General features: G+C 45.8%; 1 protein-coding gene across 1 annotated transcript in view; it reads right to left on the bottom strand.

Annotated features, from left to right (window-relative positions):
• Positions 1-306: 306 nt before the first annotated feature.
• LOC130121006 (calmodulin-regulated spectrin-associated protein 1-B-like) overlaps positions 307-20,756 on the bottom strand; it is a 45,438-nt gene continuing 24,988 nt past the window's right edge. Inside the window, exons 7-18 of the mRNA XM_056289878.1 lie at positions 20,335-20,474; positions 19,822-19,918; positions 13,124-13,280; positions 12,319-12,404; positions 12,026-12,110; positions 7,210-9,547; positions 6,856-6,992; positions 6,503-6,747; positions 6,253-6,355; positions 5,987-6,099; positions 5,434-5,552; positions 307-3,239 (exon numbers count right to left, since the gene is read on the bottom strand). Coding sequence (XP_056145853.1) covers positions 2,943-3,239; positions 5,434-5,552; positions 5,987-6,099; positions 6,253-6,355; positions 6,503-6,747; positions 6,856-6,992; positions 7,210-9,547; positions 12,026-12,110; positions 12,319-12,404; positions 13,124-13,280; positions 19,822-19,918; positions 20,335-20,474 — 3,917 coding nt within the window. The 3' untranslated portion in view covers positions 307-2,942. The remainder of the gene's footprint in view (positions 3,240-5,433; positions 5,553-5,986; positions 6,100-6,252; positions 6,356-6,502; positions 6,748-6,855; positions 6,993-7,209; positions 9,548-12,025; positions 12,111-12,318; positions 12,405-13,123; positions 13,281-19,821; positions 19,919-20,334; positions 20,475-20,756) is intronic.

The raw sequence follows: 20,756 nt of genomic DNA, 5'->3' as shown, positions 1-20,756 counted from the left end.
TAAACAAGGACATCACAGCGGTACCTGCAGAGTCATAGCCACATTTCACCCGTCTTTTAAGAGATGTATTCAACCCTGTCGTGTTCAACATTAACTGCATTAGGACAAAAAAAATAATAATAGTAAAAGAAATTGTGGTGATAGGATGCAGCCGCTGTGGGTCAGTGTGAAAACTCAACATGCGACTAATGTGATGCTACTGTGTGAAGATTAAAATCAGTGCTGTGCCAAACCGACAACCGAATAAATTATTTTTTTGAAAAATTAAAGAAAGAAAGAAATGAAGCCATGAGAAAAGAATAAAAATGAAAGTGTTTTTATTCACTTGAAATTTACTCCGTTTCAGTGCTTCCTTATTAAAATAAATAGATGGCATGGGATCAAGGATAAAATCAACAATGAAAAGTACACTAGTTTAATAAAAATGGTGACCAATGCCGATACAATCTTTTAGTAAACATAAACACACACTTAGAGACAATAAAAGTTAGATCCCAAAGGAAAAAAAAAAAAACGCAGAAAATGATAAATCAAGTCTTCTACGTTGACTTTTTGGAAACAGCAGTAGTATTAATGGAGGCCCTTTAGTTTTGACTGGTCAGTATTAGTTCCTAGTGTTTTGTTAGGTTTCACACAGGTTGCCTTTGCAGGAGTGCACAATCAGCAGTTTTGAAAAAACACCATCATTAAACCACAACTTTTCTGTATGCCCATTTAAAGATGAATTCCACTTTTTCCCCTCGCTGCAAAGACAAACGCCTCTTATCGACTTATTTAATTCAATATTAAATCCTACAACCGTTTTTTGTTTTATGAAAACAGGTGGAGAAAATCTGTCTCTGGTAGGGCAACTTTTGCTGAAGCAGTTTGAGGTGTCATTGACAACTTTCTCTAATCAGGTGACAATATCTCAAACTAAAGCAGATCGCTCCACTAATGTCTGGATGTCACCTGATTCAAGAAAACTGATTCAGACTATTCGAGAGCAAATGTCGTACCACCATGACAGACTTTACACCGGTTTTTCTCAGAAACAGGATGTGAAGTTTCAGCGACGAATTAAACGACTCGATAAGATTCACATCTGTCTTTGCAGAGCAGTCAGCAAGTAAAGTGCACGTGCAACACTTCTGGTTGTTCTCGAGGCCAACAAATGGTTTTCTAAAAAGCACTTGAATGTGAACAACAGAAAGAGAGAACGAGAAAGACAATGGGGGCAGTGTTTGTTGACACCTTGTAGGAATGTTCTTTAATATCAGTTAAAGACTAGACCACAGTCCCCACCCCACCCCCACCCCACCCCTCCCAACACAGTAAGCCAACGTGAATATATGAAATACCGTCATTCATCCTGGTTACGGTGTAAACGGTACGCTCTTCAGAACCAGAGCATGCCGCTCTCGGGGGAAGCCGGGAGGAGTATGATGGGAACACTCAGGGAAAGGGGGTGCGGGCGTGGGGGGGGCATTACATTGCGTGAAAGAAGCCTTCGACACCTGTTCATTAGTGCACTTTTTTTCTTTTTTTTTTACAGGACAATTCAAGAAGAGTACCCAGTGGGGACAGAAAACACGACTAAGCTCTAAACATCAGAGAAGTTCTGTTATGATGAAAACACATAACATCAGCTTGAACTCTATACCACGCTGCTTTGATTTATTAAAAAAAAAAGATTTAAAAAAAAAGCATCTTTTTTATTACCAAAGCCTATCACTTGCCCTTGTGACACCCTCACTGAAAGAATGTATACAAATAGAAACAGAAGCAGGGTATTTAAAATGACCATCTTTGAATCTGCCATCTTTTTGTCGCAACACACACACCCAGTGCTACACGGTCAGCATCTAGTTTTAAAGGCGGTTGAATAAATAGACTGGTAGTTTCCGATTATGTGTCACCGAGGGCCAAGGACGTGCATGAGCTCTGCCATACCGATCACTACCCCAGCTCATTTAACTATGTAGACCTCCCCCCTCTAGATGAAGGCTGTGCGGTAATTCAATGAGATCAGCTGTTGTGCCGATACGTTAGTGTGATAAACCTACACATGCCGCCCAAACCTTCCATGGCACATGCTGAAATACTGCTGAAATAGACAATAGTACCACGATGTGTGAAAAGGCCAACGGATTTCCGGGGCGAGACAGGAGCAGCTCCCGGTGACGATAAGAAAGTTCAGAGCAGCAGCAGCAGGTTTGGAGAGCCCCGATGAGGCAAAACTCGGCAATGCCAGCCTTATTCAACAGGGTAGATAGTCGAACATTGGAGAGATTGTCTATTGGTGCGGCCACCAACCCTCCAATAGTCCTAAAGGGATGTAAAACAGGTCCCTTACAGATGTCTTGTAACATGTAAATGGACAACAGGAATCTCTAGACCCCCCATCCATTTGTAGTGGAATGGACCCACCTTTTCTGTCCATAAAGGAAGCGTTTCTGAGAGGGCGGGGTAAGATTGTAGTGCTGCAGCCGAGCTCTCCACCTTGACAGTGCGAAACCAATAAATACTTCACGTAAAAATGAAAATCCACTATATGTCTGAGAGAAAGAGAACAGAACCAAATGCTCACATTGTGGTTGCCACAGGAAATTTTTTTTTTTTAAAAAACCCAACCGGCAGAACGTGAACGGATCACACCGACATCACATGGGCAAGATATCCTGGTAAAATTCAGACGGCATTCCTTTTTTGCAGTCCCCAAAGAACCATCTGTGACCCACCACTCCTTTCCATTGCTCCCCCCGCCTTGGGATGACCTGCAGGGGACCACATATTAATAAATGTGGCCTCTCCTGAGCAGGTTTCTTGCCCAAAGATTATGGTAAACTTGGCCGTGGGCGTCAATGCAGTCTATCCAGGAAACAAGCAAAGATGGGAGCAGATGATTTGGGTTATGACGGGTTCCAGACAAAAGCAAACAAACAAACAAAAATCCTAGCCTGCTATTTTCCGGTCTTCTTTGGCACAGTACTTCTCTTGGCCTGCCACAGGTGGTTGTGGATGGTCAGGGCATCCACACTGACCGACACAGTCTTAGCAGGGATTACAATGAACTGCTTGCGGTCCGAGCTGTACTTGTACAGCTTATCAATCATCTTCTTGGTGATGCTCTTGGGGCCTGTACCCGTCAGCTTGTGAATCTCTTCAGTGTCCGGGAAGTAGCAGTAGAGTGCCCGGAACTGGCAGCCACCGTCACGAAACAGAATCATAAGGTGGTTGGATTCGCACTTCTCCAACTCCTGGTCAGGGAGGGGGGAAGTTGAGCAGAGACAAGAGACACATTTGTTAATACAACAACAGTTCCCATCCATGTACCATTGAAGGCCAACAGGGTTTTTGTTAAAACTAAAATGTAAAACCAACTGGTATCTCAAACAAGCACAACTTGAGTGAGAAACGGATTACTGAGATGGAATAAAAACCTGCCCAAAATCTACTCTAACTGGAACATGGTGAGGATTGATATCCAGAATTAAGAGAAATGCAACATCGCTGGTTTTAAACTTAAGACTTGCAGGGGAAGACCTGGGCAAGGAGACAGACTACAAAAATGCTCTACTCTTGACAGCTACTATCAAAGTGGCCTTCAGTAAAAGCATTTGTCCCCACATTGCTAAAGTGAAGGTGCACACTAGCCCATAGTGGAAGACCGTTGTTGCATTGGGGACTTCCAGGTAAGGCTGTTGTTGAAAAGGAGCGTGCACACCAAGTTACCTTCTCTAAAATCATAAATGAAAAAAAAGGTATTGAGGCTAGGAATTAAGCCTCTGAAATGGACCTTCAACAACTTTTCTAGCATGACAACTTTGCCAATCTCTTAATTCTAAACATAATGCAACAAAGTTGTATTGAATTTAAAGGTACTGTTCTGTCAGTGTATATGGATTTAAATGTCCCTTTTGATACTTTTCTATCACTGGCTTAAAAATAATACAATAGTTAATATCCCTGTATGTCTGTGTTATGTTTATCTGTCGTCTTGTTTCACCCCGTTTATTGTAAAGCGACTTTGAGTATTAGGAAAGCGCTATATAAGTTTAATTTATTATTATTATTATTATGGCCTGATAACATACCTAATACTAATGTCCAAATCCTGAGTACTTTTGTACTTTCTCATTTTAAAACAGTTACAGCCAGGTAGGACATTCGCAGGGAAAAGGACATGGCACATAACATTTTACATCTTAACCATACAACCCCAACACCAAAGAATAAGGCAATGGCAAGTTTGAAGAAGAAGCAAAGCAATTTTGGCTAACAAGCAGATATAGCAGACCAAGCCAATAGAAGACCCTTACCAACAGATTGTACAACATCAATAAAGTAAACTCTGGTTCAATCATGCTTTACAATTTAGCAGTTGGGACGGTGCTTAAACAACAGCACTGGTGACTGGGCAATCGAAATCCCACAAAGCCATTTGAAATTAAAAAATACACCAGCAATTACCACCAATCACCACAGGTGTAGAGGTCTGCAAGCCCGTCGGGTCCTGACACGCCGAGTCAATTTGGGCCGGGCCTTTTTTTGTTTTTTTTTTAAATAGACCAATCTCAAGTCAGACTCCGGCTCATTTAACTTACCATATACATGCAGAGCACACACCGGCCACTGTATGAAATACTGTTATATTGATTATATTATAAATATTGCATACGTGTGTGTGTGTATTTGCATGTATCAGAGAGCGCACGCATCAGAGAGAGCTTAAAGTGATATTGGTGTTTCGTCTTGGGTCGGGCTCGGACTGAAAAACTGCAGGCTTTGTCAGGCTGGGCCGGGCTAGGGCTTGAACACCACAGGCAGGCTAGGGTTGGAGTTTTTGGCCTGTGTGGGGCTCTACATAGGTGTCAGTAAAGCCAGGAACTCACTAGACTTAAAAGGCTGATTATAATCCCAATTTGGCTATGGCAACTGATTTTCAAGCTCGTGGAGTCTGCACCAGTTGACATAACATAGGGCATGTCATAATGGACATCTGTCACATGTTATCTTGCAGTGTGTGGGGTTTAAAATTCAAATTGCTTACCTCCCAATTGAGCCTTCAACCAGCAGGAGCTGTCATGACTTAATCAAAATTTCATTTTTTCATTTTTACAATATGAATCTGGACAAGTCAGTGCACATCGACAGGTGCATGTGCCTCTATGACTGAAGTCAAAACAAGTACGGTTGTCTACGACTGTAATAAACAAAAGTCAGTCACTAAATATGTAATGGTGTGTCTTTTCCCAGCACTTTTTAAGTCTTCTTGAGGTGCTCCTGGCTTAAGTTAAACAAAAACAACAATCTTCAGGATTAAAGCTTTAAACACTGATGTTTGACTACCTCAAGAGCTTCTAAAATTAAAAGGGCCACCAACCTTGTATAAATATCTTTTAAGATAAATATAATGTCTGAGGTAATGAACAGAGGGGGCAGAGAACTGACCTCTAGGATTTGGTTCTTCTGGGGCTCATTGACCTTGCCAGCCAGGCAGCAGTGGGAGATGGCATTGTGGATGATTGGCTTGTTTGACTTGGCGCTGGGTTCCTTGAATAGCTTCGGACCTGAAGGACGAAACGCAGTTTGTGCATACTTAAATCTTATGTAACACATGATCAGAAAAGGAAACAGGCACAAGCTAAATGCTTGTCAAGTTGGCAGTGTGTGCTAAGTTACTCTGCTCTGCCAGTCACATTGGCTAGTAGTTTGACATCGTCTTGAGAGTCTTTTCTTTTCTAAGAAACATATTTGGCTGGTAAAATACTAACTGTGGCTGGCAGATTTGTGGCACACCAAAACTGTATGCTGCCCTGGCAAGGTCAAGGTGAAAACAGGCCTGCCAAGGGCTTGGATCTTGCTTTAAAAATCACAAATTTTTGGCTGGTGGGTTTGAGGAAAGCACAAACCTTTTTGTTCCAATCAGCTGCACTTGTTTTGTTTTTTTCATGCACACAGTACACCAAAGTGCAGTTATGAAAAACATTTTCTGTACACTAACCAGTATATTCAGCCATGGACGTGATGGAAGATGCAGTGGACCCGTTGTCCCAGTCTCTCTCAGCGGTTCGACTGGCGTTACGACTGCCCGGGAAGGATTCCACAGAATCACAGCTAGAAAACACATAATGACATATGACTATGATGGGCAAGTGCATACAGGCAACATAAATTGAAATACAATCACTGCCAGTGTAACACAAAGGAATGGGCACATTCATAAACAAGCTCACAAGGTTAAAGGCAAACAAAGCATGTGAAGCCTACCGTTGGGAGCCAGCCCCTCCAGAGTTGACACTGTCAGCCTCATTAGTGGCAGCAGAGGCCAGGGACAGACTGGAGCCTGACTTGGCATTGCTCAAGTTGTCAGCTGCAGAAGGCACATGACGAGAGTTAATAAATCATAATCAACAAATCTGTGTGCACTTTGACACGTTTCGCAAAGGTACAGGTATTATAGCAGCATTCACAAGAAAACTTTAAATCCTATGGAGCTTCAGATAGTCTGGGAATTTACATTGATAACAGAATGCCTGCTGTGGATTCTTGGCAGAAGGGCACTTGGAGAACGTGTCGCTGGCGGACTCCTCTCTGAAGACAGACTTGGGTCTCGGTTTGTGCTTGGGTTTGGGGGTCTTGGGCTTGGTAAGGCCTTGCTCCTCAAATATCTCCTGCTGTTTCCTCCGCAGGTACTCTTGCTTTATCAGCTCCCGCCTCGTTTTTTCCTCTTCTTTACGCAGGCGCTCCTCCTCAGCCTTGCGCCTGGTGAGGAGAATATAGGCAATCATAGCATCATTTGCGGTGTTGTGTATTGAAAGGGGGAAATTCTGATAAGAATAGTGGTAGGTGGTGTTGCAAAAATGCAATTACCTGGCTTCATCTCGTTTGAGCTCCGACTCTGCCTCCAGCTGCTGTTTCCGGAGTCGTGCCTCCTCAGCTTTCTTCTGCTGCTTCAGGAGGAATGCTGCTCTCTTCTTGGCCAGCTCATCCTCTGCTTTCTGTTCATCCTGGAAAGTGAGATGAGACAGATGTTGAACTTTTTCTCATCAGTTATTCACTCATCACTCAGAATGGTGGAATTCTCAAAATGGGACTACTGTGACCTTGGCAATCTCATTTGTGTCATCCTACTGTATGTCGGGACACAACTGGATTTCCCACAATCATTTAGCAATTTATCAGTGCTTAAGTCATTCTGTGGCCATTTCCATCCAAAGACGGTACCTTGAAGAAGAAGCCCATAACAGATTTCTGCTCTCCATCGCCCCCCTCTGTGGTTCCATCCTGGCTTCCCTCTTCTTCCTCACGGGCCTTCAGGTCTGACAGGTCTACCTCGATCAGGTGGGATTTGTTGCGCTGCACCTCCTCCAAGGGCAAATTCTCTTTCCCTGACCCATCTGACGAGTTGAGCTCTTTCCCTGACCCATCTGACGAGTTGAGCTCGGACTCTCTCAGGGTACTGGTCAGGCACTCATCAAAGGACAATTCTGGGGCAGCCACAGCCACCAGGTCCACTCGGGTCGGTAGGCGCAGGTTAGCTTCAGCTTGAAGCCGGAAGGTGGCACTGCGATGATGACCAGAACCTGGCTTGTCGATTGTCTCTGCAGCTGTGGGGGTTCGGGGGCTGTCTGGCTGTTCAGCCCTGGAGGACCTGCCTCCAGGGAACTGCTTTGTATAGTGGAGAGTCTCCAGACTCTGGGTGGGAGTGATGGCCCTGGAGCCCTGTCGGCTCTGCTCCTTGGGTACCTTTAGCTCTGCGGGTTTAGATCTAGACCCTCGGGATGAGCTGAGCTTAGGAGGCTTCCTGGTGGGGGCGGAGCCCACACTGGAAAGGGGCTCCACAAAATGGATGGCTGTGCACATCTTAGTGTCATTGGTCTTGTCGGTGGTGGGGGGAGGAGGCAGCGCTGCACCAGGAGGTGACTGTACATTCTGCTTCATTAGCACCTCTTGCTGTAATGACAGCTGCATCATCTGCTGCTGGATGCTGCCAATGGCGTCGTTTAGTAACTCAATGGAGCGGTTGCATTCATTAAGATCTAATTCCTCATCCAGATAGATGCTTCCATTGCCAGTCTTTTTATCTGTCTCTAAGGCACCTGGTAGGGTGGCCATCTCTGCTTCTTTTTCCCTTCTTTGAGTGTCAACAAAGAGGTCATCCTTGGAAGCCGTTCCTCTCTCCCCACTGAACTCATCTTTGGAGTAGTCAGCCTTGAGTGGGTTGGGTAGCGTGTCACTCTTGCCACCTCCCTTCTTGACAATATGAAGGAAGGCAGCCTTGCCCAGCTTCTGTCTCTGCCGGGCCGACAGGACCTCCATCTTCTTCTTTTGGTGCTCAATGGCCCGTCGCTTCTCCTCAAGCTGCATGTGGAGCTGGACAAGCTCTGATGCTAGCATGTTAGCACCACCACTACCATCTCCCGCACGGCCAGCCCCACCAAGTGGCGAGGAGGGACTTTGATCCCGTTTGAGCCGCCATGCGGAGGCCAGGGGTCCACTGCTCTCTGAGCCATCAGGGGTAGTCCTCTGAGAGCTGGAAGCGCTTGATCGTAGGTCATGATTGCTGCCGAAGCGCTGCTGGTGGGCTTTGCGCTCAGCAAAGGAAGTCATGCGAACACTGCTGCTGGCCATGCTGCTGGCCTGGGAGTGTGTGCTGAGGCAAGGGCTGGAGCGACCACTGCCATTATTTATGTCTTTGTCCTTGTCCTCATGCTCCTTCACATTCATATCCTCCTGGAGTTTTGCTGACTCCTCTTCATCAAATTCCTCATCAAAGGCTTTCTGGGGCCAGTTAGAGTCCTTGGTGGTGAGGGCCTCGTCTAGATCATCTTCCTCCTCATCCACTTCCTCAAGCTCAGGCTCCAAGGCAGGCCTCGGCTCCTCTGAGTCAGGATGTAGGTAGAAGCCCCCAGCTGGCTCTCTGGATGACGTGTCCATGCTGCTGGTGATTTGGGGCCTAAAGCTTGCTTGTCCCTGGGAAGGCTCCACCAACAAGTCAAACTCCTCACTGGCAGAAGGAGTATAAGTCCGGTTCAGGCTGGAGGTGGTTTTTTTCCGAACAACTGCCATAGGACCATCTCCTCGACGTAGAGAGCCCCTCCCTGAGGACCTGGGCACCTCACCACTTTCTTCCTCTTTGTTCAGGCATATAGACTTCTCTTTGGCCGGTTTGAGCACAGCAGGCATCAGCGGTTCAAGGTAAAAGCTATCTGAAGTTGGTTTAGTCTCAGTGCAGGGTTTAGCTCCAACCATGGTGGTTGTTTGTATTCCATCAACCCTTTTGTTTGCAGAGGCAACATCAGTCCTAGCAACTGCCACCAGGGTTTCCTCTTCATCCTCCATGTTGACATTGCCCAGTAGGCTATGCCCGTTGACCCTGCGTGTAGAAGCCTGTGGAAGCTGGTGGCCAGAGGTCTGGTGCTTGGGCGTGACACTGACTACATTGGAAGCCAAGCTGTCCTTGCTGATGGAGCGGGCCAGGCTCACACTGTCACCAGAAGCAATGTCAGCATCACTGTCAGTGGCCGAGTGGAACATATAGGGGTTCAGTGTTGACATTGGTCTGTGGAGAGAGAACATGAACATGGAGAAACTCAAGAATGCAAATAACAGTCATCACAATAAAAAACATCAATAAGAGCAGTGCATCATTTTTAGGGTCAAAAGTAACCAAGTACTCAAAAGCTTTAGGTGATTTTATTACTGTGCTTACAAAGCAGTACTTTTTCCCTCATCTCTAGTGGTCTGCAATCTAAAAACATCATCAAAATAATTAGCCATTAACTGTTCCAACTCTAAACAATGCAGATTCTTTGTAACATGATTGGCTTATCTTTACAATTCTCTTTGTGCTTTTGAGACATTTTATTTTTAGAGACCGACCGATATAGGATTTTTAAGACCAATACAGATTTCAATATTTGAGGATTTAAAAAGCCAATAATGTTATATCGGCCGATTTTTTTTTGTTTAATTTTTTTCAGAAACGCATAACAAACAAAGGTTTCCCCTAAATTTGTGATTTGTAGTTATGTAAGAGTCCTCATCAAGATAATATGACATAATGCAGTCTAAAAATAAACTTGTTTTATTGTCATAAATAGTACGTAACTCTAACCCCAACCCCTCTTAAACAATGCAGTAAACTGATACAGTGACCAAGAGTAAACGCTGCTGTTGAATACATCTATTACATGACTGCCTGAAACGAGGTCTTACGACTTTGGGATTTCACACCACACGTTTGAAAGAGAAGCTAGATAACTTTGTTTGGCTACCAAGCCATGTTAGATACTTGTTCAGCTCACATTTATTTAAAATGGTTTAATAATTCCAATGCACCAACTGTAACTACAGATAAGCAAGTCGCAGATATATTTATCATTGCTTTGTTTAGGCAGAATAAGTTAAAGGCTATAGTTTAACCACTCATTAAAGTTAGCTGTCTTGCACTGATAAACATGGCATTAGCTAGCTTTGTGGCTAACCGAATTTAGCAATGGACAGTATTATAAACTGCTGTAAGCGATGTTAGAGAGCTTTTAAAAGTGACAAGGGAGAATTAATAGGACCGTTTTTTATTTACTCACTGGAACTGTCACAATGTTTCATAAATAAACCCACAGTCAAGTTTGTCAACAGCTTAGCCTACACCACTCAACTACCCTAACATTAAACGTAACTGCTGTTTGACTGACACCAGCTTTCACATTACTGCAGCAAAACCAGGCATAGCTGACATGAATGTTGTCAAGCTTATTTAGGCTATCCCCCATCAATATTATTTATTATTTAAGTAATGTATTTCACATGAATATTATCAACTTACCGTTAGCTACTCTGCATCGCGGTGAAGTTAAATTGGACATTCACTCCGGATCCAGCAGCTTCTTCTTACTCACTTTCACCCATTGTTGGCAGTAAGATGACGGTTAGCTCGCCTCCTACTGGGAAAGCTTCTGGATCCAGAGTGAATGTCTTTTGAATATCCAACTTATAACTAACTTCACCGTAGTCTACTCTGCTTGACTCTGCTTGGGTCAGCTGTTGTGTCATTGTGGTGATTTTTGGCTTTCCAAACACACAATAACAATCTTGTCTCTCCGTTTCTTTTGTAATCGTTATCTATCAGCTGTTATCAACGCTGATACCGATGTAGCTGCAATTAGCTCATATTGGCCAATAATGTCTGCATGCCAATTTATGGTGGGGCTCTAATTTTTTCCCCCATTCCTATCAAAAGTACAATGTTCAGGTTAGCTAGAGTCAAAAAGATATTGATTAAATCACAATCTACACCTGCTGGATTTACAGAGTAAATGTGCCCACGCACTTGATTACTGATACTTGTCAAATTTTAATAACTTTTTGTGCTAAAAATAAATATTCCATTGAAGTTACTTCTCATATATTTGTGTGCCAACATCCAATTCTACAACTTTAAATGTGGAGTTTCCATTCAACTTAAACATTATTTTTTTGCAAACTAATGCTTGATGAAACTTCTACTCCTTTTTTGTTTCTGTTTTAATTATGGTCAACTGTTTTTTGTTTTTGTTTTTTTAATGTGATGCTATGGGTTCCTTTCTAGTTTCCTATCATTGGGTAAAACTTTGCATGAAAACATGCAATAGGTGGATTTACTTCACGTCATTGAGCTTTTTGAGGTCCACTTATGTATATTTCAAGTTCAAGTTGCATTTTTATAGCGCTTTTCGAGCGGCAACAGCTACTCAAAGCGCTGAATTAAATAAGAAAGAAATTAAATAAAACTTGTTCACCGTTCTTGTGTGTGGGTTTCTGTTCTTTATTTTGTTATTTAAGTATAATATCAAATTAAATAATTCTTTTAGTTTTTGTCTATTTTTCAGTCACCACATTTCCTTTTATTTGATTTCATTTTCATGCCTATAATACCAATCTCTCTTTTTTTTTTTTTTTTTTTTTTTTTTACCAAGCAAATGCTCACTATGTGTGAATAGAGGTTTATATACAGTGAATTAAGCTTTCCTCTTTGATACTGTACTAAACACCAAGTTACCTCTGCCTCTTTTCAGGCCAAGCAACAACAGATCCTCTTGGCTGTCCATCCATCTGAGTCAGGGAGTTGGAGCGGTTTCTCAGACCTAACCAGAAACACAAATAACATACAAATCGTGATATTCATTAAAACAAAAAAAAACCCTCAATGTTCTGTTACGTACAACATGAAAAAAATTTCAAATAACTGGCAATGACTTACAAGTTGTGGTAATGCTAAACCCAAGTTTAAGAGCCCTTTGCCAACAGAAAAACAGTGGAAAAACTAGAAATTAGGCCGCCTGCTGCCCTTACCTGCACCGTCCTCTCCCTGCTGCTTTTGTTGCCTCTGTCTCAGGGGTAGGAGAGGGTGAGATGGGCTGAAGGAGGGCCCCCCTTTGCTGGGAAACCAAACAGGTCAGAGGTCAGCTAGCCATTTTGATTTCCTACCCAAGTGACATTCTACTTTGTGGCAAGACTTTTAGAGGGGTAAGCAGATCAGGATTAGCATCACAAACACTCATAGTGGAAAGAAATTGATCATGATTTTGAAGTGCAATTTGCCAATTCAGAGATGAAGCACAGAACCATGAAAAAATAGTTTTCCTTTCATAACATTAATCTCTCTTCAATTCAACTGAAGCTGCAATATTATTTTATGATGCAGACACAGTAAAAGCTAGATAATTCAATGAAAATGGCAACAGACAGACAAGCAGCATGTTAACATCAAGCAGACTCCTCTGTAAAGACGCCCTGCCTGGAGGACGGTTCCGCCTCATCCCATTAGAAAGAGAACATAATCTTTTAACCCTTCAAAACAGGCATTCCCAATACACACGCATACACATGCGAAGAAAAAATACAGGAACCAGCCACACCCTGTGCATTTCATAATTACACTCGGTAAAGGAAAAGACAAAGGGTTAAATGTAGAATACCCAGAGCACAAGAAAAAGATTAAACACTTATTAAAGGGGATTTCACCCCATTGACCTCAAAACAAAAGTTCAGGAGCCAAATATCTCCCCAGCCTCCAAACAGATGGGGGGGGGGGTAATTTATGAGGAGATGAAGGGGTGTGGCATGATGGAATGAAGAGGAGAGTGAGGAGACTTACAGAGGGTCTGAGTCTTCAGGATGCAGGAAGTACCTGTTACAGACTTCTGAGCTGCTCTGGGCCTCGCCCACATTAGGGCTTGCCAGGAAGCTGCGTTTGGTGGCATTGGAAATGGGCACTGATGGGCGAGCACTCTTGGGCTGAGCAATGGCTCGAGCTGGAAGAGGTATCAATCAAAAATGCAAAGGTAGATTGAGGATGGCTGCCAGTGAAAAAACTCATTTATTAATAGCAAGCTGTTCATTAGACATTACGTTCTTCACATAAAACTATCTTAAATGGTCTAGGGTATGAACGTAATGCTTCAGAGCCAGTTCAGGCTTTAATAATTACACAATTACACGGGAAAACCCAATTTGTGCGGTGATAAATATAAATAATGATCTCTCTGTCCAACAAGTGTAACTAGTAAGTTACTCGATCTTCAAGGACAAGAACACAGGCAGGGAGAAAAATAACAAATTGACCATCCATTTTATCAATTTTCCCCTTGAATTTTTTCACGACTAGCTCCAATATATGCTGGTTGAGTTTCCTACCCTTAAAACAAGGAAATGGTTGGACAACAAACTTTGGGTTCGCGAAGCGAACCCTAGTTAGAACGTTAGAAAAACGACAAAATGGCTGAGAGGGTTATTGCATTGTGACATCATCCACAATAGCTCGCTGGAAAAAAGAAAAACGATGGAGGTGCATTCCCCGTGCCAATCCCGGACAATATGACCCCCTGTGGTCATATGTCCTCCCACCGACCCCGTATTGGCACGCCCACCGGAAGCGCTATTCCTCTTTGTAAGTCGAACCATCTCCAACTAAATGAGCACCACACCTGTGGCCCGGGTAGGAGGAGAACGGCTCTATTCTCAGCCATTTTGTCGTTGTTCATATAACTAGGGTTCGCTTCGCGAACCCAAAGTTACATTTCACGTACTCCAAAATGGCTGAGAGGGTTATTGCATTGAACAACGACAGGATTCGTGCCTCCGTTCCCTAGCCGTCCAATGAACCCTTCAAACCCCTGGTGAGAAGGGGTACGCGTTCTGATGAGAGCATCCTAAGAGGCCTGCTCCAGAACAGCGTCGGCAACCGACCACACCTTAACGTGCCGGTAATAATGCCGTAAGAAAGTGGTCTCACCACTCCAAACCGCCGCCTGGCGGATGACCTCCCAGTCGATACCTGACAACACAGCTATCGACGTAGCAGTCCCTCGGGTAGAATGCGCCTTCAGCTTAGGAGCTGTTTTACCCGCTTTGGTATACGCCTCCGTAATACCATCCACCAGCCAGTGTGCTAGCCTCTGGGTGGAACGGGCATAACCTGGTTTGCTCACTCTGTAGGTCAACAGCAGCCTGTCAGACCTACGAATATCTGCTGTGCGCCGCATGTAAATGCGTAAAGCCCGTACAGGACACGAGAGGTGCAAGCGTTTCTCATCCCTAGTCACCGGTGACGGATGAAACGCGTGTATCACCACCGGGGCCCTACTCGTCAGGACAGACACAGTTTTGGGCACGAAGCTGGGGTCTGTAAAGAGCGTGACCATCAGATCACCAGAAAACACCATCCCCTTGATGGTGAGTGCAGTGAGCTCACAACCCCTCGCTGCGGTGGTAAGTGCCAAGAGCACAGCCAGCTTAGCCGAGACATAACACATGTCTGCCGTAGACATGGGTTCAAAGGGATCTTTCTCTAGTGCGCGCAGAACAAGGGAAGCATCCCAAGTTTCAGCTCTCGTAAGCTCCTTAGCTGAGAGCTTCTTAGCACCCAACAGGTACTGCGTCATGAGCGGGTGCGTGAAAACCGTGCTACCCTCGATCTTCCCCCCGGAAGAACGTGAGAGCCGATACACAGACTTTGACCGAGGAGAAAGACCATAGTCTATCACTCCTACAGACCTCCACAAAAGTCAGTATAGGGCCAATCCCTACTGACAAAGGGTCCATGTCGCGTTCAGCGCAAAATTGGTCAAATCGATTCCAGTACCCCTGGTACCTGGAATACGTGGAGTCTTTACGCCCCGCTAAGATGACACGAATCACTTGCGCACTAAGTCCCATAGCTAAGAGCCTGGCTTTGTAAGCATCCACGCCGCTAATCGGGAGCCTCCTATCCAGGGGCCCTCCCGTAGCAGCCCTCCTGCTTGCGTGAGCGCGTCCGCCCACTCCGGGACGTCGAACCGCTCGCCTACTATCCAGGGCACTATTCGCGGAAACCACGGGGTGCTCGGTTCGTACGGGGCCACGAGAACTAACCGACCCCCTGTGCGCTCGAACTTGACCACCAGGTCTAGGGGGCACCTGCGCGGGGGGAATGCGTAAAGCATCTCCTCGGGCCATGGATCTAGTCCAAGCGCGTTGACCCCCAACGGCGCTAGGTCGGACGGGAGCATCGAGTACCAACGAGGGCACTTGTAATTGAGTTTCGATGCGAACAGATCCACTTGAGCTACCCCGAACCTCTCCCAGATCATAGCCACTATGGCTGGGTTGAGGCTCCAATTGTCCGCATGCGGGCCGCCTCTCGAGAGGATGTCCGCTGCTTCGTTGTCCTTCCCAGGAACATGAAGCGACCTGATTGATAGCGCGTTGCTGTTGACCCAAATCCAAATTTGCATGGCCAACTCTCTGCAACGCTTGGACTTCATACCGCCTTGGCGGTTGATGTAGGCCTTGGCCGTCATGCTGTCTGTCATTATCAGTATGTGACGGCCTACGAGATCCTGAGCGAAATGCTGGATAGCCAGCCAAATCGTCTCTGTCTCGCGCGCGTTGATGTGGACCTTCTCCCCAGACGGCCACACTCCTCGCGCTGTTTTGTAGCCAAGGATGGCCCCCCAACCCGAGAGGGACGCATCCGTATAAATCGTTACCTCGGGTCCCCTGGGGCCCATAGGGACCCCAGACATGTCCACGCAGGCTCTGTTCCAGTGGTCTAGGTCCTGCGCTACCACGCGCGGGACCAGGATAAGATGGTTGTTGTACCGGCGTTCGTTGCCGTATTTCAAGAAGTGAACTGCGAACCACAATTGCAGTCTCCTCATGAACAACAGACCTAAAGGAACAACTTGGTGAGCCGATGCCAGAAGGCCCAGCAGCCTCCTGATCATCCGATAAGTGACATATGTCCCCGGGACGAAATGTGCTAACGTGGTCCTGGTGGAATGCCATCTCTCTTGCGTAAGGGTTGCGCGCATGGATACCGTATCCAAACTCAGACCCAGATACGTTGCCTGGCACGAAGGCCATGGCGCGCTCTTCTTTATGTTGATAGTGAAACCCATGTACTCCATGAATTCCATCAACTCCTGAGTATGGAGTATTGCTTGTTCCGGCGACCGGGCCAACACCAACAGGTCGTCTAGGAACCATGCCAAGCGCATACCTTTGCGCATCAACACTCCGAGCGCTGCTTTCACACACCTTGTGAATGTCAGAGGAGAGAGGCGATATCCGAACGGGAGGCATGTGTACTGGTAACACTGACCCCGGTAACAGAACCGAAGATACTTTCTGTGTCTTTCCGCAATCGGACAATGATAGAAAGCATCTTTTAGGTCGACCGAAGTTAGCCAATCGGACTGTGTCACCATTGACAGCAGAACCGGTGTACGTAGCATTTTGAAACTGACCTTCTCTACATACCTGTTGAAGGGTTTCAAATCTAGGATTGGGCGCATGCCCCCATCCTTCTTCAGGACCAGAAAGTAACGGCTGTAAAACCCGTCTTCTCTTTCTAGGGGAGGAACCACCGTGATTGCCCCTTTCGAGAGTAACTCTGTGAGTTCGTTGTCTAGGATTTGTGCTTCGGCCACCGACCCCGGTTCCGTATGCACTATTCCCAAGTACGGGGGTACAATACCGTTCTCGAAAAGGATTTGGTGTCCGTGGGCTATCTGATCCAAAACAGAAGCCGACGGGACCAATTCCTTCCACCTGTGTAACATGCGTGACAGAGGTCCCGTTGCCTCCTGTACCTTGCTGTTCAGGTAGCGCGCGTAAGTTGCACGTAAAGGGTCTGGGGAAGCCCCGCCCGCCATGCCCTGCATCCATGGGGGGGCTTCGTCCTTGTAAAGGAGACCCAGATGGGGGAATTGGCGTTTTGAACCTTTCCAAATTACCATTTGACCCATCAGAGAGACTAAACATTGTCGCATCATAGTCCCCTCCCAGGGGCTCATTTGCGCTCATGTCATTATTATCCAATATTTCCAGCAGGGATGTTATTACATTGTTATCATCACTTTACCTAAAGATTCAGACAGACAATCAGACTTGCGTTTCAAACCTTTTAAAACGCAATCACCATCATCACCAACATAAAAACTTTTATTCACATTCACAACCTTTGGAATAGAACAAGTAGACTGTGCATCAGAAACCAAAATAAAAGGCGCAGTGTTTAGCCCTGCGCACGCTGTGTCCCCTGAACAAGCGTCTATATCGCCGGAGACGGCTCTGGAATCAGTCTGTTGGTGTGGGTCGTAACATCCTGCCGAAACACGTCACTTGGCAGCTCCCTTCTTGGAAGTGTCTGTGCTGTCCGGCTTGGCCGCCTTGGCCGCTGGATCTGTGGAAGACTGGGAGTTTGGACGTGAGCCCTGTCCACGCCCGCGCCCCACTTTACCACCTCTTTATGGATAAGTCTCTCTCCATTTCTGCTTGCGTGCAGGCTTGTCCCCCTGCCCTGTGCCCACCGCGGGCTTAGGGGTAGGCGGGTTCTTCATCATCGGGAGAAGCTCCTTGTGCAAGGTTTCGCGCTCGGCCTGGGCGGCCTTGTATTTGCTGATAATGTCCGGGGTCGTTCCAAACAGGCCCTGGTTCCCTGCGCAGGAGTGGGCCATCCACTCCTTGCAGAATTCCTCTTTTACCCCGGCTGTCTCTAGCCAGAGACGTCTGCGCGAAAGGGTGGAGGCAGCTGCGCTAGAACCGCACTCTAGAGCGATGGAATACAGCAGCGATCCCAGGGAGTCAGCTATGCGTTCCATTTCCAAAATGTACTCACAACCTGCTTCGCTGGCCACTACGTCACCGAACTCGGCCCCGTCGATACCTGCTGTAGCGATGGCGGCTTTGCTTTGCTCGACGTTTGATAGGCTGCAGAGCTTGCGCATGTACGCCGTTATCATCCCAGCCGTTGAGACGAGTCCAGCTGCGCGTGTACTGGCGTGCCATGCATCACACGCGTAACGATCCACCTGTTGGCCCCACTGCGAAGGGTGTTTGGGAGTATCGCGAGACCCCACCTTGGTGTTAGGGTTGAACGATAAAACGTCCCTCTCTGGTTGCGGAATTTTCCAGTCTTTGTAGTTGAGGTTCCTAACCTCGACTGCTAAGACGTCAACCCCCTTCTGACTGAACTTTGAGGACGATTTAAGTAGCGGATCCGCCTCCGCCCGCTTAAACGCTCGTTCGACGTGAGGATAAGGTGGTAGAGTGGAGTCCCTGACCCTCTCTGCCATTCGTGGAAAATCGGCTACCACCGGATCTTGAGGATTGCCCGGCTCGGTAACGATGTCGGCAGACTTGACCGCTCGCGCGAACAGATCCCAGAAACTGGCGAGGAATGTTTCGGACCCACGTTGCATGGCGTCGCCATTTTTCTTTGGTTGAGACGAACTTGGCTGGTCGTCTTCCACGCCCTGATCGTCTACTTCCTCAAGCAGTGAATCCTCGGGTTCCGCACCCGCCGAATAACATGCCACGGATTCACCAGGGAGAGATAGGATCTCATTGATCCAATCCTCTCTAACTATCCCGGATGGTGGGATAGCCTCTGGCTCCGGAGGGATGCTAATGCTAGCCGCCGTCCCGTGACTGTAGCTAGGAAGCATCGGAGGGATGTTGCTAGCCTCCGCCCCATGGCTATAGCTAGGTAGCACCATGCTAGCCGCCTCGTTAGCAGGTGCGAAGGGATCTGCAAGTCCCCATCTTTGACGGTACAGGGCAGCCCACCTTTGGCGCCCCGATCCTCTGATGGTTTTACAGAAATTGCAGTCGATCTCATTACGGTCTACATCCCTCAAGTAGCCCGTGTAGTGAACATGCGGGATATGGGAGACACAGTCCGGATGGGGGTCCCATCGGAGCGTCGCCGGTTTAACACACCCGCACCAAGCGTAGAATCCGGCCACATCGACCGGATTAACGAACATCTTGGCGATAAAAGGTAAGCTAACTATAAGTTAGTATCTAATATACCAGTATATCACTAGATTAGTTGCGTATTTGCAGTTTTCCTCTTAGTCCCAGCGAGAGAGAAACAGCCATCGACCGATCTCATTTAGTTGGAGATGGAAAGAGGAATAGCGCTTCCGGTGGGCGTGCCAATACGGGGTCGGTGGGAGGACATATGACCACAGGGGGTCATATTGTCCAGGATTGGCACGGGGAATGCACCTCCATCGTTTTTCTTTTTTCCAGCGAGCTATTGTGGATTATGTCACAATGCAATAACCCTCTCAGCCATTTTGGAGTACGTGAAATGTAACTGGGGGGTTGTAGTAGAAATAAAAAGCTGAACTGAAAATCATGAAAAGAAAAAAAAAGAAAAGAAAGAAAAGCGCTATATAAAATTCAACTTGATTGATTGATTGTTCATGTTTTTTTAAACTAGATGTATAAAAAAAAAGCAGAATAATTTTACTTGACATTCCTAATGTCTACAGCAAAATGTTAGCCATTTATTCTCTTGCTTACCATCTTTGAACTCTTGGAGGTCTCTGGGCTGAACAAACTCTGGCTTTACCGTCTCAAACCACCAGAAGAGCTCAGCGATGAACACCATCACATTGTGCTGTACACAGAGCACATGCAGCATTACACAATGAGCAGATATGAGGCACATTTCTGATACACAATATTTAAAAATACATCAAACAGATAATGCAAAATAAAACTTATTTAAGGGTCATTTTATGTATGTTCTTAGTGAAATTGCTAAAACTGTTGAAATATGTATGAGCCAGGAGAATTAACACTTGATAAAACTGGTGGCTTTGGGTGGCAGTTTTTTGACTGGAAACACTACCAGGCGACCAGCCATTGTTTGCTAGTCCTAATGGATTCTAAAAATCTAACTTAGCTGATGAAACAGTATAAGTGACAAGCAAATATTGGCATTAAGGCAGTCAATACAGCTTGATAAATGTGGAAAATGTGTATGAATGGCCAAGTATTTTGAAGCAAAATCACAATTGCTTTTGACTCCACCTTCAGCACCAGTGGTGAGTAGAGCATGTCCTCAGTGGTCAGATAGAAACTCTTGTTGAGATACTCGCTGGCAAACTCCTTGAGCAGCTGGATGTTGTACAGGCTGTCTGCAATAGAGGGCACCTCCTTCAGGCAGACATCTTGACCAGAAAGGCAAAGGGAAGGTCAGTTCAGGATATGAACTCCATGACCTGATAGGCTTTAAATATCAGTGCAGTGCAACTGACCAGAATAGTATCATACATAGATATCAAATTTAACATGTTGAATCCAGTTAGTCAAGTAAATTCTTTATGAGACAGTACAAGCCTGTTTCATGCCATAAGCAATCAACAGCTGATGATTGCTTATGGCATGAAACAGGCTTGTACTGTCTCATAAAGAATTTACTTGACTAACTGGATTATTTTGCTCCTTATTTG

The sequence above is a fragment of the Lampris incognitus genome, chromosome 1 (genome assembly GCF_029633865.1).
Source record: "Lampris incognitus isolate fLamInc1 chromosome 1, fLamInc1.hap2, whole genome shotgun sequence".
Lineage (NCBI taxonomy): Eukaryota > Metazoa > Chordata > Actinopteri > Lampriformes > Lampridae > Lampris > Lampris incognitus.
This window is presented reverse-complemented; position numbering and strand designations above follow the sequence as displayed.